The sequence below is a fragment of the Haemaphysalis longicornis genome, unplaced genomic scaffold (genome assembly GCF_048455015.1).
Source record: "Haemaphysalis longicornis isolate Haplotype H1 unplaced genomic scaffold, Haemaphysalis longicornis Haplotype H1 scaffold_7, whole genome shotgun sequence".
Lineage (NCBI taxonomy): Eukaryota > Metazoa > Arthropoda > Arachnida > Ixodida > Ixodidae > Haemaphysalis > Haemaphysalis longicornis.
The window spans coordinates 4,465,536-4,493,034 of NW_027526422.1; the positions used below are offsets into that span (position 1 = coordinate 4,465,536).

At 49.4% G+C, this 27,499-nt stretch overlaps 1 protein-coding gene across 14 annotated transcripts in view; it reads left to right on the forward strand.

Annotated features, from left to right (window-relative positions):
* The window catches only part of LOC144144338 (eukaryotic translation initiation factor 4 gamma 1-like), a 123,238-nt gene that overhangs the window by 82,924 nt on the left and 12,815 nt on the right, over positions 1-27,499 (forward strand). For 12 of the 14 annotated variants that reach the window (XM_077675750.1, XM_077675751.1, XM_077675746.1 and 9 more), the window contains exons 11-15: positions 13,502-13,675; positions 14,039-14,464; positions 17,001-17,957; positions 22,251-22,382; positions 26,960-27,313. In XM_077675750.1, coding sequence (XP_077531876.1) covers positions 13,502-13,675; positions 14,039-14,464; positions 17,001-17,957; positions 22,251-22,382; positions 26,960-27,313 — 2,043 coding nt within the window. The remainder of the gene's footprint in view (positions 1-13,501; positions 13,676-14,038; positions 14,465-17,000; positions 17,958-22,250; positions 22,383-26,959; positions 27,314-27,499) is intronic. The other 2 variants (XM_077675742.1, XM_077675739.1) reach the window with 2 other exon arrangements.

A 27,499-nucleotide genomic window follows, 5' to 3' on the forward strand; every position in this document is an offset into this window, starting at 1 on the left:
TTAAAGTTAGTGGGACTTGTCACTAACTGTTCTAACGGTAACAGGAGATAGAGTTGCAGTTGCTTCCATTTTATATAAAAAAAAATATCAACCAGCAACACCTGTTAAATAAAGTCCGACACACAGATTGCGCTTTTTACTTTTTCATACTTCACCATATCCTCTCCATCTTGCAACACGGCTCCTTGTAGTTTAGGAGAAGAGGTTGCTAAGAGAATTATCCTTCCTGCAGAAGACCGAATCATCTCTGCAGCTGGTATTTGCATGTTGACTGGCGAAAGGGGTGCTGCCTAAGGGGTCTTCACACGATTGAGAACTCCGCCGTGTGGCTCCTAGGAGTGCGCGCCACGTGACCCCTCTGTCAGTTTCTCTCCGGCTCACCGCTCCGATCGGAGTTCGGAGCTTCTGCTCGTGAGCTACAAACCACACGACGCTTCGCGGCGGAGGCGGTGGGATTTCATCTGCTCGCTGGGCAGCTGGCCGAGACTCCAGTTCTAGAGCGGTTACGGGCGGTCCTTTTTTTTTTTTTGCTTTTTATTACACTGGACGCGAAAATGCGCCGCACAAATGAAAGGTGCACTGAAAGAGCCGCGTATACCACCAGCATGGTCGCTGGGTGAGCGGCGGCCGCGAAGTGGCCCAGGCCACCGCTGGTAGCTCGAGCGATAGCTTGTTATCGCTCCCGAAGGCACAGACAAAGCTGAACATACGAGAAAGGGGGTAATGATGTGATGGCAAATTGCATTAAAAATAGTCATCTGCGCCGCTTGCGGGAGTGGCAATCGAATATTCGTCGCAGTGTTAAGCCTAAAATGTGTAGGCGGACTGGCTGGCTGCTTTAGGCGCACGTCTCCCCACCCACTGCCTCGCGCATTGCGTGCCATTCTCTACCCGCGGCCGCGCCTGCATCGTGTCCACGGCCAATTTTTGGGCGGCTGACAAGATCAGTGCGTAGGGTATTCAGCAGAAATTGCCGCCGTCGCGGAATCGGCGGTGCAATGGCAGTCCTGCTGTCAATACTCGAGACGTACGACTGCCAACTTATATCCGTCCGATAGTCGCATCCTCCGTGGAGCGAAGGAGCTGGCTGAGCAGAAGTCGGCCTGCAGTGACGTCACGATCTCCCTAGAATTTCTCCGCCAAAAGGCTCCGTTGCGTGAATACCGCTTTAAGTGCACCGTGTGAGACCACCCGCTGCTGAGTGCATATACCCGGTGTTTACAGAGTACCAGCACACACACACACCTGGCCGCAGCAGCGCCGCCAACCTCCCAGTGCTGTAAATGTCGCCTCACAGGCTCCTCATACAGGTGCAGCCAGGTTCAGTGTGTTTGGCCCGTGGCTGTGCTGGCCGCTCTGCATTGTTGACTCCAGCATCGGTTGTGCTCTTCGTCCGACAGAGATGAGGAAACGTGACATGCGGCACGAAATAGTGGTGGTTGGTGTCAGCAGCTACAAGCTCAGTCCCCGTCAAGCACTTTTCCCAACGCCAGTCCTGTGGTATGCCTTCACCTAATTGATGAAGCTGCAGGACAAAGACGGGCCGGGGTCCATTTGGCTGTGCCTTGCACAGCTTGCGTGCAGGGACTGCTTTAGCCTGTTGAAGCCCCGTTGGCGTCACTATTAGTGTGCTGGCAGTGTTTAAGGCTGTTGGGCATTTCTAGAAGAAAAGTTGCGGGTGGCAACTCCTGTATTTGCTCAGGAGAGGCCTGGCCGAAATGTCCATTCGGTGCTGTTTGGCACGTGGTTGGGACTTGGGCAATGGATGCTGCATAAAGTGTGCATGCCAGTCGGGAGAGTGACAGCTTGAGAATGGTTGCCGAGGTGCAGGAGCACACCCTCCCCCCTCACTGACCATGCAGGAATGTTGCTTTGACACTTCGGTTCCCACAAACAGCTGCTGCTGCGGTCTCGACATCCTTGGGCCACTAAGTGACGTCTGTCTTTGACAGTATAATGCGTTGGTCAGGCTGTTTTTGGTGTATCCAGCTTGGGGACAGCAGTATCTGTCAATAAAGTTGACCCTACGCCCTGCACACTGCTCACTCCCACACCGCCGTCAGAGGAACCGGAAGTAATGTCATATTCGTTGACAGCTAGCGATGTGCGCCGCCGCTTCGCTGTTTCCCAGTCTTGTGAGTGAACTTCCAAATCAAGCAGGCGTGTAATCTAAACTTTATTGACTTAAGTTGCCTCTGCACAGAATTTTAGCCATAATGCTACAAAGTTTTCAATTGGTTCTCTAGATACCTCTAGATTCCCTAGATACCGTAGATGTCCTACCCGAGTGGATGTGGCTACTGCATTGCCTTCACGAGTACAGTGAAACCTCGATATATCGAACAGCGCAGTGCCCGCGAAATAGTTCAATATAACCAGAATTCGATATGTAAAATCACGTAAAAAACGCGTCATAAACTGGTAAAAACCAATAAATGAACGAATTGTGCAGTAAATACTCATTTGGTGCTTCAAAGTATTTATTCTTTTGGCTTAAAGTACTGCAGCAGGGTAGCCTGGCGTGTTATACACGACTTCTCAACGTAGTCCAAACGTTCCACAAGCGACAGGCCGGTGCCTTCTATAGCGCTGCAGTAGCGGTGCGGTAGGGCCAAAACCGCTGAAGCCTCGGTCGAAGTCGGGAGCGGGGCACTACCAGCGGTTGCGGGTAGAACCTCAGCAGCGTCTTCGTTTGTGCGCTCAGTAGTAACATCCGCTAGGATCTCCACATCCGTCAACTCCGCCGTCGTTCTGGTGCTGTCGTCACCGCCAACAAAGTCATCAATGCACATGCTTCGTGGCTCAGCACCAACAAAGCGCTCCAGCTGGCCCCAGGTTTCTTCAAGCTTGAATTCTTCTTTTGCACCGTCCAATTCTGCTTCGGTGCAACCGATGCGCAGGAGTCAGGAACGCCCATCACGCCATCGCTATCTTCGAGGGTACTGCGGGATAGCTCGCCGCCTGTCAACAGAGCGCGAGTGGTCTGGGCGGTCTGGGGTGGCAGAGTTCGATATACCCATTTCATGTCCGTCCCAGTTCGAAATAAAAAATTAAAAATGCTTGTGATTTTCCGCGTGATATACAAAGTGTTCGATATAGGCAATGATTCGATATACCCGTGTTTGATATATCGAGGTTTGACTGTAGTACATGCCGGCCGCGTCTGTCAACAGGTGTTCCTAATGCTCTTGCATCCAACACGAAGTGACGGGCTCAATCAAATACAGAGGTGCCACATCAAGGTGTGCGCAGCTCCTTGAATTTCAGAAGTCTGTGTTCGAGGCCCTTTATAGTAAACTTTGGAATTTTTCACAAGTCCTTGAAAGGTCTTGAATTTCTTGAACACTAAATTTACATTCGTGCTTTTCATCAAGAAAACAAACTTTGTTCCTCAACAATTGTTTTTTATTAATAATTCTGAACCACGGCCAAGGAAACGGCAGTCTTTATACCTATGTTGCAGGTGGCAACTTTGGAGACACCTTGCCATCCCATCCTTGGTCCCATCGCTATCATACCGCCATCACTCACCGATTCATGTGTCCGCGTCTGTGCGCTGGCTTTGCCGTATTCGTGTCAGTGCAAGTGATGTGTCATGTGAAACAATGCCCGGAAAACGGAAGTTTTTGACTACGTGGTTTCACCATGATGATTGCAAGCAGTGGATTGCACCTGACAAGTCCGCATCGGGCTTAGTGCAAGCTTTGCTGCAAAACCTTTGATGAGGCTGCCACGAGTGAATTGCTTTAAAAAGTCGCATGAAATGTGCCAAGCGTATTGCTGCAATGAATATAGTGCGAGTGTTGAAAAGCTATCCTACTGTGTCAACACAGACAGGGCAGTCCGCTACTACAGCTTGGCTACAGTCACCAAGCCTAAACGAAGATTGTAAAACATCTGAGCTTGTTACTGACGCTGAAATTCTTTAGGCTCTCAAAGCCGTCACGTCCCGCACGCCATACCGAACGCCATCCCAAGCGGGGGTGTAATTTTAGCGCATGTTCCCGGACAGTGAAGTGGCAAAGGTGTACAAGTGTGGCGAAAAGAAATGAGCCCATGTGACATGTCATGGTCCTTTCTTTCTGTCAGCTTTGCAGCGAGAGATAGAACAGTGCATCTTTTGTCCTATTTTTTGATGAGTCGGCAAATGACTGCAAAAGTAAGCAAATGTATAAATGTATGTTTACGTCAAGTGTTGGAACTTTGTCCAAAAAGTGTTAAAGGGGTACTGACACAAAATTTTGCAGGCGAGATAACTTCGGAGATAGATTGGTGTGAACACATATACATCATCTGCAAAATATCAGCGGCGAATACAGCCTAGAACATATTTAAAATCAATTTTAAAGTGCAAAGCGCAAACATGCAGCCAGCAGAAGACCACGTTACATCGACATACCGTGGATATTGTGTAAATAAACAACATCCAAACACGTCACGAGTTTGTGCTTGCCGCTTCCGCACTGCCGGCGTTCTTCGCCGGGAGGGCGATGCTGCTCTCGAACGAACGACCCGATCGTTGGCGGCGGAGACGCCGTGATTTTATCGGCTCATCGCGCAGCTGTTCTACAGCGATTCCAGGCACTCTGTTTCTATTACTGCTTATCTACATTGGATGTGACCCCGCACGGGGCACCTTGAGCAATCTTGGTGACGGTACTGGCGATACCGCGGACCCCGAGCCCCCAAACATAAGCTGGATCCAACCGTGGCGATGTGTTTTTAAGGTGAAGGGTAGAAACCTCTAACGGTGGCCGTCGGAGCCCAGGTCAAGCTCCGGCGGATGGGCTCCCTGTCTGTCTACCAGGCAGGGAGCTCCGGGACCTCTTTGGCTACCAGGGTAAGGTCAAAGAAGAAAGTACCCCCGTCTCCCTGCTTTTATACTATGCTATATGGCATTTTCTAAACCCCCCCCCAAACGTGATCGGCCCCCGAAAAGGGGCCGCACCGAAGTTTCTTTTCCACCACTTCCTAACTTGAGTCCTCCGAAACCGAACAACTATCCTCGCTTCATCGTGATGGAATCTGTAGACCAATCAAAACCTCTTGCTTCACAGTCTGTATTTCTCATTTCAAAGTTTCTTGACGGTATTGTTGGAGGGTCGTATAAGGCCAAAAAACAACGAACCGGTGAAATTCTTGTCGAGGTCAGTAGCCAGGATCAGGCCAACAAACTTCTTGCTCAAACCAGCATCGCCGATCTGCCAATCCGAGTCACGCCCCACCGCAGCTTAAACAGCTCCCAGGGCGTGATTTCCGAGTATGACCTGCTAAATGAATCTGAAGCTGACCTGCTGGAGGGCCTTCGTAGTCAGGGCGTAACAGCAGTCAGGCGGATAACCATCCGCAGAGACGATAAACAAATACCGACAAAGCACCTCATCCTAACCTTTGACAAGTCCATCCTTCCAGAATTCATCAACGCAGGTTACATCCGATGTTCAGTCCGGCCGTACATCCCGAACCCGCGGCGCTGTTTCAAGTGCCAACGGTTCGGGCACGGCACAAACTCCTGTCGCGGCCGACTTACCTGCGCAAAATGCGCCCAGCACGACCACCCGTCTGACAACTGTAACGTTCAAACACTTCTTTGCGTAAACTGCCAGGGCCCACATGCTGCCTACTCCAGAAAATGTGAAAAGTTCCAATTAGAAAAGAAAATCATTAACATCAAGGTCACTGAAAACATCACCTTCCCAGAGGCGCGGAAGAGGTTCGCCTCTTTCCCTCTGGGGAGGTACGCCGACGCAGCTCGCCGGGGGGCGGAGCGGCGTCTGGTTTCGGCGGGGACCCAGTACCGCGAGTCGGACTTGGTCCCGCCCCCGCCCCCCTCTGGGTTGCCTCTGGCAGCCCAACCCGCCTCCGCACCGCTCGCTGAGCCAGCAGCGGCTGTGGTGGCATCCACGTCCGGTGGGGATGCTGCTGCACCCACCGTTTCCCCCTCTCCACCGGCCCGAAGCACACGCGAGGGCCCGGACGAGATGGAGACGGAGGCAGTCGCAGCGACCCCCTCTCTCTCCTCACTGCCTGTGCATTCTGGGGTGCTCCCCACGCCTTCGGCACTGGCAGTGCAGGCAAAGAACACCCGAAAGGGTACCACGTCAAGGGGGCCCAGTCCGCTGGGCACCCCCTTGCCTTCAGATGACGACATGGACGTCGAGCCCTTCCGGCTTTCATCGCAGCGGAAGGAACGGGCTGCGACGTCCAGGTCAGTAGAGAAGGTCAGAAAACCCCTTCCAAGAGTGCAAGCCCCGAAAGACCCTACATAAATAGTCACACTCCAGTAGCTCTGAACACATAATAATGGGAAGAGAAAATATTGTTCAATGGAACTGCAGAGGCCTTCTGAATAATCTTGACGACGTTTATGAGATTCTGCATGCCAATCAGCCAAGTATAATGTGTGTCCAGGAAACACATCTGAATTTCAAACACACAAATTTCTTGAATAGTTACATGGTATACAGAAAAGACAGGGATGGCTGCACACACTCTTCTGGCGGTGTTGCCATAATCACCCGCAAATCCTTAGCATGCCACCCTGTCACCTTGAACACCGTCCTTGAGGCTGTAGCCGTCCGCACAATAATATTTAATAGATTGATAACGGTATGCTCCATATACATTCCTCCTGATGTTTCACTTTTAGGCTCTGACTTCGAGGCGCTGGTTGACCAGCTGCCCGAACCATACATCCTGACAGGCGACCTTAATGCTCACAACGCTCTTTGGGGCTCTTCTCGCACGGATGCCCGCGGTCGCCTTATAGAAAAATTTCTTACATCTTCAGGAGCATGCCTTTTCAATACTAAACAGCCTACATACCATAATATAGGACACAACACATACTCATGTCTTGACTTGGCGATTGGCTCCGCAGTTCTCTTTCCATGTCTTGAGTGGGGTGTGGGCACTGACCCATATGGCAGTGACCACTTCCCCACCTCACTTACATATATAGGTAAAGGCCCAAGCAGTTCATCTTCCCATAATAGGTTCAATGAAGCACGAGCTAACTGGAACACATTTACAGAGACATCCAAACTACACCACACATCCATAGGACACCTACACGTTGAAGAAGCCACCCAACTGCTCACGGCGCACATCCTCGACGCCGCCGAAAAGTCCATTCCCCACGCCTCTGGTGCCCCGCGCAACCAGCGGAGGCCGTGGTGGAATGAGGACTGCAGGCGGGCGCGAGAGGCCCAGAACAAGGCGTGGGGTGTCCTTCGTCGGTACCCCACGTCGGGTAACCTCATTTTGTTCAAACGGGCCAAGGCGTTAGGTAAACGTGTGCGCCGTAATGCAAAACGAGAGAGTTGGCGCTCATTCATAACATCTATAAACTCATACACAGACACACGCAAGGTATGGACACGTATACGCAAACTCAAAGGACAACATACACACAGCCTGCCCCTGGTCAGTACAACAGGGGACACACTGGAAGACCAGGCTGACACACTCGCACAACACTTCCAAGACGTGTCCAGTTCAGCACACTACACGAACACTTTCCTGAAGTATAAAGCCTCTTGTGAAAAGAAGTCCCTACACGACAATAACAAATCACAGACTTCTTACAACTCCCTGTTTTCACTACATGAGCTGAGGGCTGCTCTGAACACGTGTAAACCCTCAGCTCCAGGCCCAGACAACATTACATACACAATGATAGAACACCTACACGCAGACACACTTGAAGCACTTCTACATCTATATAATAAAATATGGCTTTCGGGGCACATTCCACACTCTTGGAGGGAGGCCATTGTAGTGGCTTTCTTGAAGGAGGGAAAGGACCCGTCGTCCCCCTCAAGTTACCGTCCAATAGCCCTGACGAGCTGCCTGTGCAAGCTCTTCGAGAAGATGATCAATCGCAGGCTTGTGTACTTCCTCGAGTACAATGGTCTTCTCGAGAGCTGCCAGGCAGGCTTTAGGGTGGGGCGATCGACGAACGATCAACTGGTTGCACTTGACTCATACATCAAGGATGCCTTCGTGCATAAGCAGTACTGCTTAACTGTATTTTTCGACCTCGAGAAGGCCTACGACACCGCTTGGCGTTATGGGATCCTTAGTGACCTCAGGTCATTCGGTGTTTCGGGTAATATGTTGAACACCCTTGTTAGTTATTTGTCGGAGAGAGCGTTCAGAGTAAGAGTTGGTTGTGCACTTTCAAAGGTTCACGCCCAAGAAAATGGCGTGCCGCAAGGTGGCGTCTTGAGTTGCACTCTCTTCATAGTAAAGATGAACTCTCTTGGAAAGGCACTGCCACCAACAATCTCTTATTCTATGTATGTAGACGACGTGCAAATATCTTTTAAATCATGTAATATGTCAATATGCGAACGTCAAGTCCAGCTTGGTGTCAAGAAGCTTGCCGGCTGGGCAGACAAGAATGGGTTTAAATTGAATCCTGCAAAAAGCTCCTGCGTTGTGTTCTCCAGAAAGCGCGGGGTCCATCCGGACCCAGACATTACTCTGAATGGCGTGTCGCTTCCTGTGAACAAGGAGCACAAGTTCTTAGGTGTTGTGTTTGACCAGAAACTCACATTCATTCCACACATCAAGAAACTTAAACATAAATGTCTGAAAACAATGAATATACTTAAGGTTCTCTCCCATCAATCGTATGGTTCCGACAAAGAACTCCTACTACGGCTCTATACTGCTTTGGTTGGGTCTCGTTTAGACTATGGCAGTGTGGTATATGGGTCGGCGACTAAAACAGCGTTGCGAATGCTTGACCCAGTGCTACACTTGGGGCTACGGCTTGCGTCGGGTGCTTTTCGCACTAGCCCTGTCGAGAGCCTGTATGCCGAGTGTAATAAGTGGAGCCTTGAGAACCAACGGACGTATATGGACTTACTTTATGCTTTTAAAATTTCATCTCTGAATAACCATCCTTTTTATCCTGTCTTTAACGACACATCAACATCACTGCTTTTTGTAAATCGCCCATCCGTTCCTCTGCCCTTTTCACTTAGAGTGAGAGAGCGAGCCTCGGATCTGAGCGCTTCGTTTTTAGACGTGTACAGATCATCCTTTTCAGACATTTTACCTCCTTGGAAAGTTCGTCCTGTGTCCTCCGACCTTTCTTTTATGAAACTTGACAAAAATCGGGTACCGCGAGCTGCAATACTGCAGCACTTTCTGTCTCTGCAGTTTAAATACCCACTTGCAGAATTTTACAGTGACGCGTCTAAAACCTCCACTATGGTCTCCTGCGCTGCTCATGGTCCGAATTTCAGTGCAGCCAGAACCATGAGCGTCCACACGACAATTTTTTCAGCAGAAGCGTACGGGATTTTGCTGGTTGTACGACACATACTTGAAAATCATATTCCGAAGTCTATCATCTACACAGATTCCTTGAGTGTTGTTCGCGCACTGTCCTCGCATACACCCCCCAAAAACCACATAGTTAATCTTGTATTTAAATCTATCATGTCTGTGTATGCGCAGAAGCATCAGCTGCTCCTCTGCTGGGTCCCAGGACACGCTGGGATCGCTGGAAACGAGTTGGCAGACGAGAGGGCAGCTGCTGCTGCACTCAGGAACACTGTAGACATAACAACCGTACCATATACAGACCTCAAGCCACACATAAGACAACACTTGCGTAGAACATGGCAAACACACTGGGATGAACAGACAGACAACAAACTACATGTAATAAAGCCACACTTGGGACGGTACACATCTGACTCACACAACAGACACACGGAAGTCGCCTTGGGTAGGCTGCGGATAGGGCACACCCATGCGACGCACTCGTATCTGCTGACGGGATCTTCTAGACCCCAGTGCAGCAGGTGCGGAGAGGCCCTATCCGTAGTGCACATACTAATCACATGCAAGGCACTTCACACAACACGACACAAACACTTCAGAGAACTCTACAGACAACATATTCCCCTACATCCATCGTTTTTCCTAGGTGATGATGCCATTGTTTCTGTGAAACGTGTGTTTGAGTATTTGTCCGACGTCAAGTTTTTAAACCTCATTTCCTATCACGCATCATGAAATCTGGCCCTATACACCAGCCATGCTCATTGTCGTGTTGTGATTTTACTTTTGTTTTTGCTGATTTTAGTTAGTGTTTAAGGTTTCACCCCTATCATCGACTATTGTTTTGGCGCTCTTTGCCCCAGTTGGCCTTGCGCCATGAACACCCAACGATCATCATTACATTGGATGTGAAAACGCGCCGGAGACACGAAAAGCCCACTAAGCGAGCCGCACGGTCGCTTTGCAGGTGGCGGCCACGGCCGCGAAGTGGCCCAGGCCGGCGCAGGTAGTGCGAGTGATAGCTTGTTACCGCTGCCAAGTCCCAACCATGGCAGCTTATATGAAAAGGAGTTAGTGATGCGATGGCGGGTTGCATTAAAAATTGTCATCTGCACTGCTTACGAGAGCGGCAATCGAATATCCGCCGCAGTGCTAAGCCGAACACATCTGTAGGCAGACCGGCCGGCTGCTCCCAGTGCATCTTGCCACCCACTGTCTCGAGTGTCTCGCGTCGTTCTTTAGCCGCGGTAGCATTTGCACTCGCAGCGCCTGCGTCAAGTCCATGGTCGCTTTTTAATTAAGCAGCTCACGAGATTAGTACGTGGGGGCATTCACAGAAACTGCCGGCGATGTGGATTCGACAGTGCTACGGCAGCTCTGCTCTGCGATATTCCTGTGACGGTCACGTGGTCAGCTTCACACAAAATCCATCGTTTCGCTGTACCAGCTGAAATCGAAACTACTACTGGCCGCATAAAATGCCTCTTATTAAACAACCGTCGCACGCTGAAGCAAATGAGGTTTCTACAGGTTACAAGTAGGTCACTAGCTACTTATCGCAACAAAAAAAAGCAAGATGCAAAATTGTTGTGTCAGTGACCCTTTAAGGTATTATACCTCTGTGTTTTGAGGGGCATTCTACAGCTGATGACATTCATGAAAAGTAGCTGAGCACCCTTGAGCCACCCCTTGCGAAGGTTCTTGAGTGGAGTACCAACACCTCACGTGCACATCCATTTGCTTACTTTGCAATCATTTGCCTACTCATCAAAAAGTAAGATTCCACTTTTCGCTGGAAGGCTGAGAGAAAGAAAAGCCCGAGACCATGACGTGTCACGTCGGCTCATTTCTCTTCACCGCACGAAAACGCCTTTGTCACTTCTCTGTCCGGGAACATGTGCCGAAATAACTTCTTGCTTGCTTGGGAGGATGTCCGGTACGACGTGTGGGCTATGGTGACTTTGAGTCCAAAGAATTTCAGCATCAGTAACAAGCTCATACCTGTTGCAGGCCGGCGTGGGGACTGCAACAAAGCCGTGGTAGCGCAATACCTCATCACTTTTTCAGATATCTATAGACGGTGAAAATGTTAATCTGAAATTCTTTAAGGGCCTCCCAAAAATTACCAGGCCGCTGCACACAGCTTGTTGCCACCTGCCCGATTGTAAAAACACTTGCCCTCGCGAGAAAGGGGTTAATGGTGTGTTGAAAAATTCTACTAGGAACAGTGAAAGTGGCGATACAGTTTCCAAGAAGCCGAAGTTGGCCGCCAGTTGTTGGGGGAAAACCCCTTTCTAAACCTCATCGCAGGCGAACTTGTTGCGTTTATGCTTCCCTCAGGCTCCCCTAGATTGTGTGCGTCTTCCATTCCCCAGAAGATCTTCTGGCCCGTATGTAACGGTAACAAAATGGTGACCCCTGGCTGAGCGGTCACTGCATTGCTGGCATTTCCGGATACGATGTTATCTGCCACCAGCCAATCTCGAAAGGCAGCCAGGGCTCTTGTCGTGCCTGGAGCAGGGGTCATTTGTTCTGGCGAAAAAGGTGGTTTGGGTGTATTTACACATGAAATGGACATGTTTTTCGGGTTCAGCGTAAATAAAACTTTAATGTATTGCCCCCCAACAAAATTTTTTTGAAAAGCTCTTTCGCACCCCTTTAATTCATTGGATTGAGATGGGCTGAACTTTGTTCAGTTCCAGTCTTCTCTAATTCAAAAATGTGCACTCGCGACAGAAAAGCCGCCTTTTGGACAAGAGCGGAGCTTGCAACTGCAGCATACCGGAGGCCATTTTGTCCTTTGCACCATGCAAAGGATGCTCGAGAAGGGCCCTGGCCCAACAGCTAGCCCAGGGCCTGCCGCTGAGGCTCAGTGGCTTGTGGGGCACTGTGCTGCTGAGCTGGAACTTTTGACAAACAAATTGCCACGGTGCTGAGGTGGCCACTGTAAGAGTCGAGGCCCTGGGTGCTGCGGCTGGTTATCAGGAGGAGTAGGGTGTCGAGCATGATCCACATTAACTCTTTCGGGACCGCTCCATAGGCCATCGATCACATATGATCGATGGTTTCACGAGCCTGCAGAATACAAATTTTCGCTCGATGGAACACCTAGCGACATCTAGGAGATAGTTTGAAAACTATAGTTTTCTCTTTTGTGAAGTTTCTTTTTTTATCGCTTTTATCGCCAGGTGGCAACGCAGCAGATATTTTATTCTGACGGGCAGTGGTTTCGAAAGTAAACAAACATGGCGACATACTCGCGCGAGCGCGATGAGAGTGGCAGTGAAGGGTCGGAATGCGGCTTTAGAGATCGGATTTCAGCTCGAGTGAGGATTCAGGTGTCGATCAGCCTGGAACATCAAATCGCGCTCAAAGGTGGGTGTTGGTTTCGGTTTCAATTGTCTCTGGAGTAGGTATGTGCGCTTGAAATATGTTCTGGCTGGTTTATATTTGTTCGCTGGGGTGTTAACTACCTATGGTGGTGATCTCCTGCCACCATCTCAGAAAGGGATCAAGTTTTCGCCGAGACGAAATCCCGGCGTGTACCTGGGCGACCACGTAGCCATGGCCCTAGTGCCAAAGAGATCACGCACAAAACAAAAAACCAGTTACACCTAGCCGCATCAAACTTTCGCGATGAAGAAACAAAGCACTGTGTTAGATTTTGTATATCCTGAAATTTTATTCTTTTTTAATATTTTTATATTTACGCTTTTTTCTATCTTTTTCTGTAGTTTTTTTACAAAGTTCTTACTTTAAGATTTTTTCATGGTTCTATCGTCAGTGTTGAAGTAAAACTTAATATTGTATGTCAAAGAACATATAATTAGCTGCATTTTGGTATATGCTAAGGCAGGATGGTGCCTTTGCTTTATGTAATAAAAAATTTGTAGCGAGACCCCACTTTTTCATCACTTTTTCGGGCGGTCCCGAAAGAGTTAAACCCTTCAATTTTGAGCTTGGAAAAAAAAATAGTAATAAATCTAGCCCACATGCTGCAGTGTGCGTGCATGCGCATCTGTGTATTAATCGTAAATGGCCTGGCCATGTCTGTCTGGTTCTTTCGGCTTCACGAGTTGTCTTGGCCATTCTCAGAACCCGCTTGGGGTCGCGAAGGGGCCTGAACAGTGCTTTTTGTCCGCAGCACTGTCGCTGCCCCAAGGGCAGCCCTGTAGAGCAGCCTTCTCTCCCTGCTGTGCAGGCGAGTGGTGCGCAGCAGGCGAGCAGCACGGCTCCCGAGGCCCGGACACCCAGCCCCCCGGCGAGGCTGAGCCCCGCACCCCCGGTGGAGGCCCCCCTGGAGGCCACTGCACCAGAGGAGGGGGCCCCCCCAGCTCTGCCCGAGCCAGCCGCAGAGGACGAGCAGCACCAGCAGGTGGGTGGGGCAGGTAGTTGTGGCAGAGCGGAGCGTCGGTGTGCACCTACGCATGTCCAGTTTTGCTGCTTCTGCGCAAGTGCAGTTATGCCTGTCAGCTACCAGGTACTGTACCAGGGCCGGTTTCACGCTCTGCTGTAACTCCTAATGTGGCACAGGTGTGCCGCCCAACATGATGCTCTGTTGGCGACAGCATTGTCTTGTTAGCCCCACTTTTTGGTGGCACCCCAAAGATTGCAATCACAACCACAAGGGCAGGGATGATTAGCGGCGCTTAAGCGACGTGCAGGTGCTGCGGCTTATGATGTCCACTTTTCTCTCCTGGCAGTTTTTGTTTGACTCGTCCCGTTTGACACTGTGCAGGCTGTGAAGATGAAGAACGAGGAGAACCTGAGAGTGTCTCGCGAGCTGGCTGCCGTGGCCCCTGCCTCCGCTCCTGTGGCTGTCGACGCTGCAGAGACTACCGTGGCGGCCACTGAGGACTCTGGCCCCGTGGCTGCAGGGGAGGATGAGGCTGAGGAGGAGGAGGAGGAGGAGGAGGCTGTGGGGAAGAACGACGAGGAAGGCGGGGAGGAGGAAGGTGAGGAGGAGGGGGAGAAGAGCAAGGAGAGTGGCGACGCCCGGCTGCTTCCTGGGCTGAAGTACACCTACCGCGAGGACCAGTGGAGCCCGCTGAACCCCGAGGGGCGCAAAACGTACGACCGGCAGTTCCTGCTCATGCTCCAGGGAGAGCCCATGTCCCTCAAGAAGCCCTTCGGCCTGCCCAACTTGGACGTCATCAAGGACACCGTGAGTCCTGCTGCCCCCCTCTGTGCGTGTGGTGCAGCATCTGTGGGAATGATGAGGAGGGGAAGGCTCAAGTCAGCCCGACTACGTGTGGTGCATTGTTATAGCTTCATACCCCTGTTTCATGGGTGCTTCAGCGGCCGTTTAGCGGAGTGAGACGGCAGCGTGGGGGTCGTTGGAAACCGGACGGAGCTCGCTGGTGTCCATTCCTTCCCTTCCGTTGTCAGATGAGCAAGATGGCAACCCCCAACAAGAACGTGCGGACACCATCGCTGACACAATTGCTAATTAACTTATGGCAGGACAGTGGTGCTACGGTTAGCGCAAGCGATGCATCATGGAATGGGACGCTTCAGCACATCGAAACCACAGCAGATGCAATTATTTGCAACGCGTGGATAGAATTGGATCAGCTAGGCAAGGTTCTCCTGTACAATTACGAAAAGTTCTTGCGAAGAGTAAAAGAAATGCAGTCAAAACTTAATCTTACAAAACCAGATCTTATGAATTTCCTGGTCTAACGAACTCCCCTGCCGGTGCCTATACAGGCTTTATGACTGAACTAACAAAATAGATGCAGTGCCATCCCTGTTTTGTTGAAGGATTTTCAGAAACACACATTCTAAAAAGGCAATTTTGAATGTGTTTGGTCAAAATCCCACAAGAGTTGAGCCGTGTCAGAAAAAAAAAAAACCACGTGGCATCTACTTCCATTTTTATGAAGCCCTACGAGACAAACTCAGCAGTCCCAGTTTCCAATCAGTGGCACTAGATGGTGCCAGCAGTGGTGGCGGTTCTGAGCAGCGATGAAGAAATCGTACGGTTAGTTTCCAGTGCACCAGACATGGCCGGGGATGCTGACGATTCAGAAACAGCTGAAGCTCCCATCCCCAACCCGCCGCGGTGGCTCAGTGGCTAAGGCGTTGCGCTGCTGAGCACAAGGTCGCGGGTTCGATTCCCGGCCTCCGCGGCCGCTTTTCTGATAGAGGCGAAAAGCAAAAACGCCCGTGTGTACGAGATTTCGGCGCACGGTAAAAATCCCCAGGTGGTCAAAATTAATCCGGAGCCCTCCACTACGGTGCGCCTCATCGCCTGCGTTGCGTCGGCGCATTAAACCCTACAATCAATCAATGAAGCTCACATTCCCGCTCCAGGACGGGATGAGCAAGTCGATAGACCTGCTCAGGCGCTTTGCTGGGGCTCGCGAAAGAACCGAGGACGCGTTGAATGCGCCTGCGTGCTACGAAGCACATGCAGGTGAACATTGCCGGCTTATGTGCCAGAACATCAATTCGCTTCCCCCAGAACCCCGGGTGTTTTGTTGTTTTCACTGTAGCAGACCTTGGGAATTGTGGAGAATTACGACCCGCGATGTTAAATTATCGGCAGGCGAGAGCCACAGCCACCGAAATTTTAATGTCATGGTAGCTGCTGAGATGTGCCTCTTTTAAGACATCGAGTTTATTGAATCAACTAAAATCAAGTCCCGATTTCACGAAATAATTTGGGTTTCGGTGGCTTCGCGGGTTATAACTGTATACTGTGCAGCATGCAGCACAGAAAATAGAGAAAAAAATTTTCTGGAGTAAAATTTAAGTCGTAATAAATCATTCATGCGGAACTGAACATGGAAAGTGCCGTGTAAGCACAACCACAACCGTTCAATTCCTACTGCCATTACAGCATTCAACTGCGGTTTGCGTTAACGGCCGTTGCAAGTGCCCGTGCAACAGGTATTGAAGTGGCAATTTTGCGAGCAAAAGTCTGCTCTATGGCTTTGCTGCCTGCCATACTGTACATGGTACCTATATGCCGTGGGGCTGAAATACTTTGAGTAGTTATCAGGTATTGGTTAGCGCGTGCACGTGACTGACTGTGTGCAGTTAACACTGCACGTGATTTTCATAGCGCTTGGTACAGCATGGTGAAGCACATTTTTAAAATTCACATTGTCATCGAGGCATTCTGTCAAAAATGAGTAGCCTGCCTTTAGAGGTGACTTGACAGTTGTTATTGGAGAGTTTTAGCATAGCGGCTACCGGAGGCTCATGCTGCGGCGGCAGGTTACCGGGGCCGACTGTGCAGGCGAGGACGTTGCTCCTCAGCAGAGCAAATGCGCGGGCATGGGGAAGGCCGGCCCCCGGAACTAATCCACCCTACCGGAACGAATGTGCGCCTGCCCAGTCGGGCCCCGCTACCGGCCGCCGTAGTGTTAGCGGACGGTACCGCTATGCTAAAACGCTATTTGTTCTAGGGGCCTCGGTGCATGCCAGCCTTGCATATCTAAGTAGCGTGGAGCAGAAAGTGTGCTTATTATGCGCACGCAGACACATTCAGGCACTTATTGTGTTGTTGGTGACCTAAGCAAAGTGCCTGCAACTTCATTGAGCTAGCTTTACATTGACGCAGATAGCTGTGGTAAGGCAGAGCTACCTTCCCTGTGCATATTTGCAGTTTCTCTAAAGCACTTGTGACATTGAGCCTGCAGGCAAGGCGAGGTGCGACGCGCTCCCCACACGGTGCTGCCTCCCCGTTTCAGGCGATGCAGCACAAGCTCCCGGAGCTTCCCCGGGGCGGCGGCGGTGGGGGAGCGTACGCGCAGCCCCCGCCGTCCTCACTGGGCCCCATGGGGGGCCGCAGTGCCCACCCCGAGCACTTGTTCATGCCCCCGTACGCACGCAACGGCGTGGCCCGCCCGCCCCCCGGGGGCGGCGGGGGTGGCGGCGGGGGCCCCGGCCGCAGGCAGAGCCAGCCCGGCCGCGGCGGGGGCGACAAGCCCAAGAAGGTGATCACCCTGTCCAGCTCGCTGAACCAGGATGTGAAGCTGCACGCGGCCCAGAACGCGTGGAAGCCCTCGCACAAGGCGCCCACCGACGCGGCGGCTGAGGAGGCGGCCTCGGAGGACCTGTACCGCCGGGTGCGGGGCATCCTGAACAAGCTGACGCCGCAGAAGTTCCAGGCGCTCGTGGAGCAGGTGCGCAACCTGGAGATCAACTCGGAGGAGCGGCTGAACCGGGTCATCGACCTCGTGTTCGAGAAGGCCCTGGACGAGCCCAACTTCAGCGTGCCCTACGCCAACATGTGCAAGCACCTGGCCATGTTCGAGGTGCCCATGGCCAACGACCCCGAGGGGCGCATGGTCAACTTCCGCAAGCTGCTGCTGCTCAAGTGCCAGAAGGAGTTTGAGAAGGACACCGGCGATGACATCCGCAAGGCCGAGCGGCTCGCCAAGATCGAGGCGGCCGCGACCGAGGAGGAGCGGGCCCGCCTCAACGAGGAGCTGCTCGACGATGAGAAGAAGTCCAAGCGCCGCTCGCTGGGCAATATCCGCTTCATCGGCGAGCTCTACAACCTCAACATGCTCACGGCCCCCATCATGTTCGACTGCCTGCGCCGCCTGATCAACTCCAATGACGAGGACTCCATCGAGTGCCTCTGCAAGCTGCTCATCACAATCGGCAAGGAGCTCGACTCAGCCGCCTCCAAAGGGGCACAGGTACGGCGAGTATAACGATGGGGGAACGCCACGCCCCATGAGCCGTCCCCCCAGCGGTCCCAGGGTGCTCGCGGGCGTCCTGCCTGCCCACCCGGGATCCCCACTGCCAATCGGCGGTTCTGTGGGGGGACTGCGAGTCATGGCGTGGCACATGACTGGGGCCTATGGCGACCCTTGGTCACAGCATCTGCACTGCGTGGCGCGGGTCCCTTTGGCCTACATTTCTTGCACTATTGTCCTGCACGTGCACTTCCTGTCGACTGCGCTCCCTCCAAACTTGCTTGTTGGTCCGTTCCCCCAGCTGCGGAGGACAGTGGTGCTTTTGGGAAAGATGCATGCTGTCCGCTGCCTGCCCAAAAGCGATACAGGTGTGCAAGTGCAGCACTGCATAGGTTGAATTGTCGCGTGGCAGCTGTTTTCTACGTGCAGACCAGAAATCAAAGCAAAGTACTTCCGATAGAACTTATTCTTCAAAACTTCTCCAGAACAGATCTTTGGTGATGAGCTGTTTTTCTACCGATCTGTAAGGTTTCTCGCCCGGGCAATGCCCATTTCGTATTTCGGCATACTACACTGTCATGTTAAAATATAAAACCCGAAACTCTTTGTTACTATAAAACGTACTCTTTGTTACTAAAGGTTGCTTCCCCACAAGAAGACCGTACGTGCAGGGGTGCACCTTTTACAGGCCGCTTAAAGGCCAACTGCACTCAAATTTCACCTCGGCCAAATTTATTTTTAATGCGTAGTAAGTACCCCCAAATAAGCTGCGACACAAGTGGTAGCCCCGTCAAACGCCTCGTTAATCAGTCAGAAGCCCTTAAAAAAGCTCCGCCGCAGACCACTCTGCACCTGCCGGCGGATCGCGTAAACAGCCATGACGCGCCTGTGACGTTCCAGCCGACGGTGGCTTCTTCCTCTGGCCAGCCACGCAGCGGGAGAACCGGTCGAGCTCTGCTGCCCCGTGCGCGCGTAGAGCTTGCGCGCAGACATTCTCTCGAACTGGTGACCGTCCGGCCGCTCGCTGGACGGCTGCAACGTCACTGCAATGGCCGCGCTCTTCTCGGTTTCGGTTTCAAAATCGCCGATTTTTGCTGGCCGCTTGCGGCGTCCACGTGCGTATTTCAGCTGTGGTATTTTGCAGGTTGCTTTCTTTTTAAGCAGACTATACAGAAATAGGGTTTTCAAGAAGTCAAAATTTTGAGTGCAGTTGGCCTTTAAGGAGGGACGCTGCTTTCAACTTCCAAAAAATGACCAAAACATCGTTTTTTTGAAACCCACATATTCGGCTTCTATGTTTCCTATTCTGTGCATCTGCAAAGTTTTTATGCTGAAAAGCGTTGCAAAGTGGGATAATAAATAGTTTTGCCAGGCGCGGTGACAAACTAAAAAACGGCAATTTTCGGAGCGCTGTATCTCCGCAACGGTGCCACCGGGCGCGGCCATTTTGATATCGTTAGATCGGCCAAATGTAGCTGGCATTGGCTATCGCCCAAAACCAAACAGAAACCCACATGAAGATCTATCAGCTGCAAAAAGGAAATGCAGGGAAATTTCCATGAACAACCCGGGGGGGATTCTAAAAAAGAATTTCTGAACCTAGAAATGGGAATTTGTCTTCCCGTATGGAACATCACTGGGCCAAATGATAATGTAAACACCTTACGGTGGTAGTGTTTTTTAATTTGTTAATTTTAATGGCTATCTACATTGTCTCTGTATACAACCTCAATAAAAGTTAAGGAGTTTGTAAGAAGGTACTGCAGTTCGTACCTTGTGATACTTTGTAAAATACGTACCCCCCTTCTTTGGGTTGCTGCAAATTTGTTCTTTTAGGTCTCTAAAATGACCTCATTATCTGCTCCCAATTCTAGATTTTGCTGCTCCACGAACTGCTCTAAATCTGTTTCAGCTGTCTCTCCCCTGTGCTTGTGAAAATGCTGCACTAGCAGCAGCCACGAACCAATGAAGATAACTTAGAACTGCACGTTGCTACCTGTTGCCAGAACAAAACTTGTGCAAAGTTGCACATGCGGGACATGAGCTGATAGTGTGTACCGAAATCCACGCTACTAGTGAAAGCGGCCATCAAATCTGTATAGGGCCCAGAAAGACTCGCTGTTCTGGAAGCTTTGAAAATTGCGCCGTTGGGGTGCCCTTTCTTATTGGAGCTGCTTATCAGGCCCCGCCCACAAGGTGAACTCGTGTGAACCCCTGCATAGTCCCGAAGCATCATTTTCTACTCAAGCTCATTGCCTCGAAGTAATGGCTTGACAGCACAACCACTGTCGGGCAACATCGCTGTCCGTACAAAATGGTGCATGGCATGTAAATAGGTATGGGCGGCTAGTTATGTGCATGCATTTTGTGTGCACTTGCATTTTGATTTTGGCTTTTGTGTGGGCAGTATCTCAGATCTCCGGCTATGTTGACAAGAAAAATGTGCCAAGCACACAGTTGTAGGAGTGTAATTTTAGGAGTTGAGCACCAACCTTTAATTTCCGTAAAATTACACAATCGTTATGAACATTGCTCTTAAAATTGTTTTGTTTTTTCTTTGTGATATCTAGCTTCTGAATAAAGATGTAGTGCAATGTATTTCCTTTTGCTGCTTTTACAAAAAAGCGACAGTTAACGATAATTTACGTATGCTAAAAGGAAGAGCACATTTGTAATCTTGGTTTGTTTTGACAAGAAAACGCAGGATGGGTTGCTGCTTTTACAAAAAAGCGACAGTTAACGATAATTTACGTATGCTAAAAGGAAGGGCACATTTGTAATCTTGGTTTGTTTTGACAAGAAAACGCAGGATGGGTTGCTGCTTTTACAAAAAAGCGACAGTTAACGATAATTTACGTATGCTAAAAGGAAGGGCACATTTGTAATCTTGGTTTGTTTTGACAAGAAAACGCAGGATGGGTTGCTGCTTTTACAAAAAAGCAACAGTTAATGATAATTTACGTATGCTAAAAGGAAGGGCACATTTGTAATCTTGGTTTGTTTTGTCAAGAAAACGCAGGATGGGTTGCTGCTTTTATAAAAAAGCGACAGTTAACGATAATTTACGTATGCTAAAAGGAAGGGCACATTTGTAATCTTGGTTTGTTTTGTCAAGAAAACGCAGGATGGGTTGCTGCTTTTACAAAAAAGCGACAGTTAACGATAATTTACGTATGCTAAAAGGAAGGGCACATTTGTAATCTTGGTTTGTTTTGTTAAGAAAACGCAGGATGGGTTGCTGCTTTTACAAAAAAGCGACAGTTAACGATAATTTACGTATGCTAAAAGGAAGGGCACATTTGTAATCTTGGTTTGTTTTGTTAAGAAAACGCAGGATGGGTTGCTGCTTTTACAAAAAAGCGACAGTTAACGATAATTTACGTATGCTAAAAGGAAGGGCACATTTGTAATCTTGGTTTGTTTTGTCAAGAAAACGCAGGATGGGTTGCTGCTTTTACAAAAAAGCGACAGTTAACGATAATTTACGTATGCTAAAAGGAAGGGCACATTTGTAATCTTGGTTTGTTTTGTCAAGAAAACGCAGGATGGGTTGCTGCTTTTATAAAAAAGCGACAGTTAACGATAATTTACGTATGCTAAAAGGAAGGGCACATTTGTAATCTTGGTTTGTTTTGTCAAGAAAACGCAGGATGGGTTGCTGCTTTTATAAAAAAGCGACAGTTAACGATAATTTACGTATGCTAAAAGGAAGGGCACATTTGTAATCTTGGTTTGTTTTGTCAAGAAAACGCAGGATGGGTTGCTGCTTTTACAAAAAAGCGACAGTTAACGATAATTTACGTATGCTAAAAGGAAGGGCACATTTGTAATCTTGGTTTGTTTTGTCAAGAAAACGCAGGATGGGTTGCTGCTTTTACAAAAAAGCGACAGTTAACGATAATTTACGTATGCTAAAAGGAAGGGCACATTTGTAATCTTGGTTTGTTTTGTCAAGAAAACGCAGGATGGGTTGCTGCTTTTACAAAAAAGCGACAGTTAACGATAATTTACGTATGCTAAAAGGAAGGGCACATTTGTAATCTTGGTTTGTTTTGACAAGAAAACGCAGGATGTGTCTAAAATCAGTCTCCTCTTTGTAAATACCGTAACTCCCTCAAGAGAAATGAGACACTGGATGTGCAAGTTGACCTGCCTGTAATTTGACAAAAAGGGCTGTTGCCTATGTGATGGAAGGCATTCTGCTCGGAGTGCATGCCAGCTTGACCGCATGGTTTTGTTCTGTTGTCCTAACCTTGTCCTGCACTGCCCCTTCCTGCCCTGGCCGTGGCCCAGCAGCAGGGGGGTAAGGTGAATCCCAAATTGCAGCTGGACGAGTACTTCCGCAAGATGGACCAGATCGTCAAGAAGCGGGAGGTCTCGCTCCGGGTGATCTTCATGCTCCAGGATGTCATGGACTTGCGCATGGTGGGTGGATCCGCACGGAGCGGCTTGCGTGCAGATTTGGCTTCTATGTTTTGTATTCTGCGAGTTTGCAAAGTTTTGTCGCCAAAATCCGTCGCAAAGTGACATCAAAAAGTACTTCAAGGGCCAACTTGCTATGAAAATTTACCTGTCCCAAGTGTGAACTCCACACACGCTCAGCCTTTTTATTAAGGTCGTTTGAAAACGCGATACACCAGCCAGCAGTGTGCCTTTCGGAGTGGAGTGTAGCCACAACTGGGGAGATGCTGGATGGGGCGTTGGCTCCTCAGTGGCCCTTTTACATGTCGCATCGCGCAAGTGAGCAGTGTAATTCGTGGCCCCTGCATGAATAGTTGCTTTCCAGCACTTGCTCTGGGTTGCCAAGACAGCGAAGTAAGAGAGCCAGGGCCAGTTCATGCGAGCTGATGTGCTGTTAGCGGGCTAGTATGGCAGTTGCTCAGTTAGTGGTTTCATGGTAGAGACAGCAGGAGCAGGCTCTCGGTTGGCTCTACGAGTACACAGGGCGCGAGTATGGCCAACATGAGACGAGATGCAAGTACGCGAGATGATATGCTGGTGGCGTAGCCAAGCCGGCCGGCCGGCAAACGAATGAGGCAGCTGTGCGGCACACTGCACGTTCACATCCAGTGGGGGCGGCGCAAACGGGTACGACAGCTGTTTAACGCACTGCAAGTGCACAGCAGGTCGGCTCTGAGTGTGCAATACGCGAGTACGGCCTGCACGAGATTTGTGGTCTGTCAGGGCACGAACGAGTATGGCGGCCATGTGGTGGGCTACATGTAATTAACTTGGTTCATACCACTTCGTCAAAAATAATCGTGGTGTACGAATATTCGAAATTTCAAATATGAATGCGCATTCAAAAGTTCCCTATAACTTAAGGAAAGCGGCAAATATTCGCTCAAGTAACGAATACATGCGTGCCACACATTCTCCTAAAGGCCCTACAAGGTCTTGTATTCACCTATGTACTTGCTAAAGGAGATTAGTGCGCTCAGAATCATGTGCAGTCGCACCTGGTCGGCCACTGTACAGCCTAGGTGTAACACCATTCAACCTGCTTCAACCGAAGCTTGCTTTGCCTTTGACCATTGAGTTGCATCCAAACGATTATAACAATATTACCAGGACCCCCGCCCCTCCTCCCCCCCTTTTTTTTAGCCAAACTGAGCCAAGCCATTTTTAACGTGGTAAAAACGCATAGCAAACAAACCATCCTCCTCCTAATTATAAAGTACTGCTAGTATTCTTTAAATCGGTGCAATTCTCCGGCAATTCTTCAGTAAAAGTGCAAAAAACAATGCCTTATCATTTCAGTGAGCTCGTCACATCAAGGTTGTTAAGTCCAGAAATTCGTTACATAGAGGTTTGTGGCATGCAGGGTTAATTGCATTCTGAAACACTGGGACGAAGATATGAACATTTGCTCTCAAAGGCTTGGGGGCTTTGAATTTGTCTGCAGCGGACATTTGGCTCGCGTGAGCTGGAAGCACATTTGAACTGAACGCAGTCGAAAAAAAGCCAGTGGAGCAGCTTTACATTAGCATTTCGGTTCAACCGTGTTCGCGACACCAGTGTAGGAGGGGTGTAAGGCATTGCGCTGCCGAGTCCAGGTGCCGTATTTTCACGATTCTAACACGCATCCATGGTAAAAGGTTGCCATAACATTTGTATGTGCGTTACAATTGGGCTTAAAAGAGAAATGGGCTTTAAGGGGGGACGCGGGTCTTAGAATGGTCCAAAATCGCGAAAATGCGCATTTTAGGAAAAACACATTTTTGAAGTCTTTGTACCTTCAAGCACCTACTCGAAAAGTTTCACCGCTGAATTTGATCGGGAATAATCTCAAAAACGACTTTGAAAATGCAGCGAGAGCCGCAAAACGCCGAAAACCGGGCTAAAAAAGCTTGAACTTCGCGCGCGCGCCACACTCGAAACAGACTGCTGGCGGCGGCCATCTTGGGCTCGGTTTGTGGCTGATTTCTTTGTGCGTATTTTGCGCCATCTCAAAATGGCGTCGCATGAGGAGAACGAGAGTTATCGCCGATTTACCGAAGGTCGTTTCGGAGACGTTGATTGGCAGGAGCACGCGCGCTCGAGTCGAGCCCCCCGTTCCGCGTCTTTGATTGGCCGGCGACGTTGAGCCGCCATTTTTTTTTTTTTTTTTTTTTTCGTTTTGTTTTTGCAGGCGCTCGTTTGCCGCCGCAGTATTTTCAATTTGGGTGCGTTTTCTCTGCCGTTAGTGACTGCGATTCTGTCACGTCTTTGTCTCGTGCCGCAATGCCTGGAGACCTTTACTTCAAGTAACTACGCGCTGCAAGCGTACGAAAACACGATGGAAGACGCCGTAGATGGCGGTGCTGAGATCGCCTGTCACGTACGAACCTGGTCCGAGAAGCGCCGCGTGGAAACGTCCAGATTTAGTTAGCTGTTGTGCTTTGGTTTTATTTGTGGAAAAAAAAAAAAAAACAAGTCTGCGGTGCAATATGTTTGTGCTTTTCTTTAGTTTGCATCAACGTTGAAGGAAGTGCAAAGTAGGAACTGCCGTACGTGAAGTTCAGCAAAAAGTGCAGTTTTCCAGCGCTGTTTACAAAAGTTTTTCATTACTTGCAGAGAGCCTTCTTGGTTATTTTTGTGGTGCGGTCGCATACTGTTTTTTTTTCTTCTTGAGGAACAGAGTGACACGGCGCTTTTTATATTGGGCCATGCTGTAGCAAGTTAGAAACTAAAGATTCATTTTCTCTTATTTTGTGACGTCATGCTCTGCCTTACTGAGTGTTTCACTATCAGGCTTTTGACCTAGGATGATAAGACTGGTATCATTTAATTTGCAATAAATAGATATAGCAGGTGATGCTGTTTGTATCACTCTGGTATCCATCGCCAAATTGAAGTCCACCTGCAGCTCTACAGTTTATTTTGTGAGGTCACGCTATTCCTTTCAGGGTGTTTCCTTATCTTACTCTTGGTATAATTTTATTTGTATTGAATTGGTCTAGCAGCTGATGCTATTTGTATCACTGAAGCATTGATCACCAAAGTGCATTTCACCTACAGCCTTGCTGTAGGTTTGAGATGCATTGCAGGACAATCTCTAGTTCTGGGTGGCTGCTGTGCTTTAGTCTCATTGGTAGCACAAAACTAACAGCAGCACATGGTATTTGTGCCTTTCTGTATTCTGTAAAGACACTGAGAGAAAAGATGAATGAGGAGATACAGTTTCTGAAGTGTAACTGTAGAAAATTTAATTTTCCTTTGCAGTTTGTACGGTATTCGTGTGAATTTACGTCAATCTTTCCAGAGTTATTTTTGTGTTACAGTCACATACTTGGTATGCTTTTCTTCGTAAGGAATAGAGCTACAAAATGATGCTATTTATATTGTTGTAGCTTTTCTGTAGCAAAAGTTACCGTGATCTGAAACTTCAACTGCATTTTTCTCAGTTTCTTTTTTTGCAAGACCAAGCTCTGCCTTACGGGGGTTTTTGTAATGTTGCTCTTAGGCTAAAATGACAAGACTAGTACCATTGTATTCGTATTGAAGTTATCTAGGGGGTGATGCTATTTTTATTGCTCTGTCATTGTTTACCTATTAGCAAAAATTAATAAAAATGAGGCAATTTTATACGAATTGTTGATATCAAATGTTCACCTCTTTCATGCTTTGCAAAAGCCTTTTAAATGAATAAAAATAGCATAGCCCCCCAGAGTAGACCTTTGGCGTTATGTCCATATAAATCATAATTGAGTTTGCTAAAGCGAAATTGCCCTAAACCCCCGTAAGAAATGCCTCAATAAATAAATTTCAAAGTATTGTATTTCTTGAACAAATGAAGCTAAGTTAAAACCAATTACATATTTGAAATCAGTGTAAAAAACTGCTTAAGACTGCCAATTTCCATCTAGCTGGCACTAATAATGAAAAAAATTGTCTAAAGACCCACCTCCCCCCTTAAAGCGGCCAGCAGCATTGCCATACGGAACATACATGAAGTCCTTCCGAAACCCAACTCAATGCAATAAAAACAATCCGTCAAGACCACGGGAGTGAATTTCAGCGCACTAATTCCTCAATGGCATGCCGCAAACCTTAGTCAGATGTTGCACTCTTTTTCTGCAATTAGCTTGTCACGCCTCGAATTATGGAGATCAATTTACTTGAAATCGCGGACAGCTTCAATGTTCCCCACTACAAATTTATTTCGAGCAGCAGCTGGATAATAAATCTTATGAAGCACAATCATTTTTTGCTTCCACATCTGCGCACACCAAATAAAATCTCCTTTCCTGTATGTGATGTCATGCCTTTTTATCTGCGCAGTACAGTCAGTGTAAATTTTTAAAAAAATTTTCCTGGGTGAACTTATACGTGCGTTACAAATGGGGGCGCGTTACAATCGCGCAAATACAGTATGTAGGTTCGATCCTTGCTGCTTTTGAGATGGCGCAAATGGCGAAAACGCCCGTGTTGAGCTCTTCGTGCACAGTAAGGTGGTGAAAATAAATGCGGAGCCTTGCGCCGTATTTGAGCGCGTTGCCCGCCGTCTCCTTTGTGTGCAGAGGAAGTGGGTCCCCCGGCGGGACGAGAACATCCCCAAGACGATCGACCAGATCCACGAGGAGGCGCAGCGGGAGCAGGTGACGGAGGAGCTGATGCGGGAGAGCCTGCCGCGGCCCAAGCGGGGCGAGGACCGCCGCAAGGGCGGGGGCGGGGGTGGCCGTGCGGGTGGTGGCGGGGGCTTCGAGGACGGCTGGAACACGGTGCCCAGCAAGAAGCACGTGGACTTCAACAAGCTCAAGCAGATCAGCACCAAGCAGACGGAGATGGACACCATCCAGCTGGGGCCGGGCTCGCGCATGTCCTCCTGGGCCAAGGGCAGCAGCGGCGGCGGCAAGTCTTCCTCCTCCAGCCAGGTATTGCACGTGTTGCCTCAGTGTGCGTGCAGCTTTGTTAGTTCTTGTCTGGGGCAGCCCTCGAGAGCAACATGTAGGGTTGTTTGTGCACGTCATTTTTCACAGTAAATCTTTTAGAGCAGCCTGCAATATCTCATTTTGCTGCTTAGGCGAGGTAGTACGTCAGGAAAATGACTTCAGACAAAT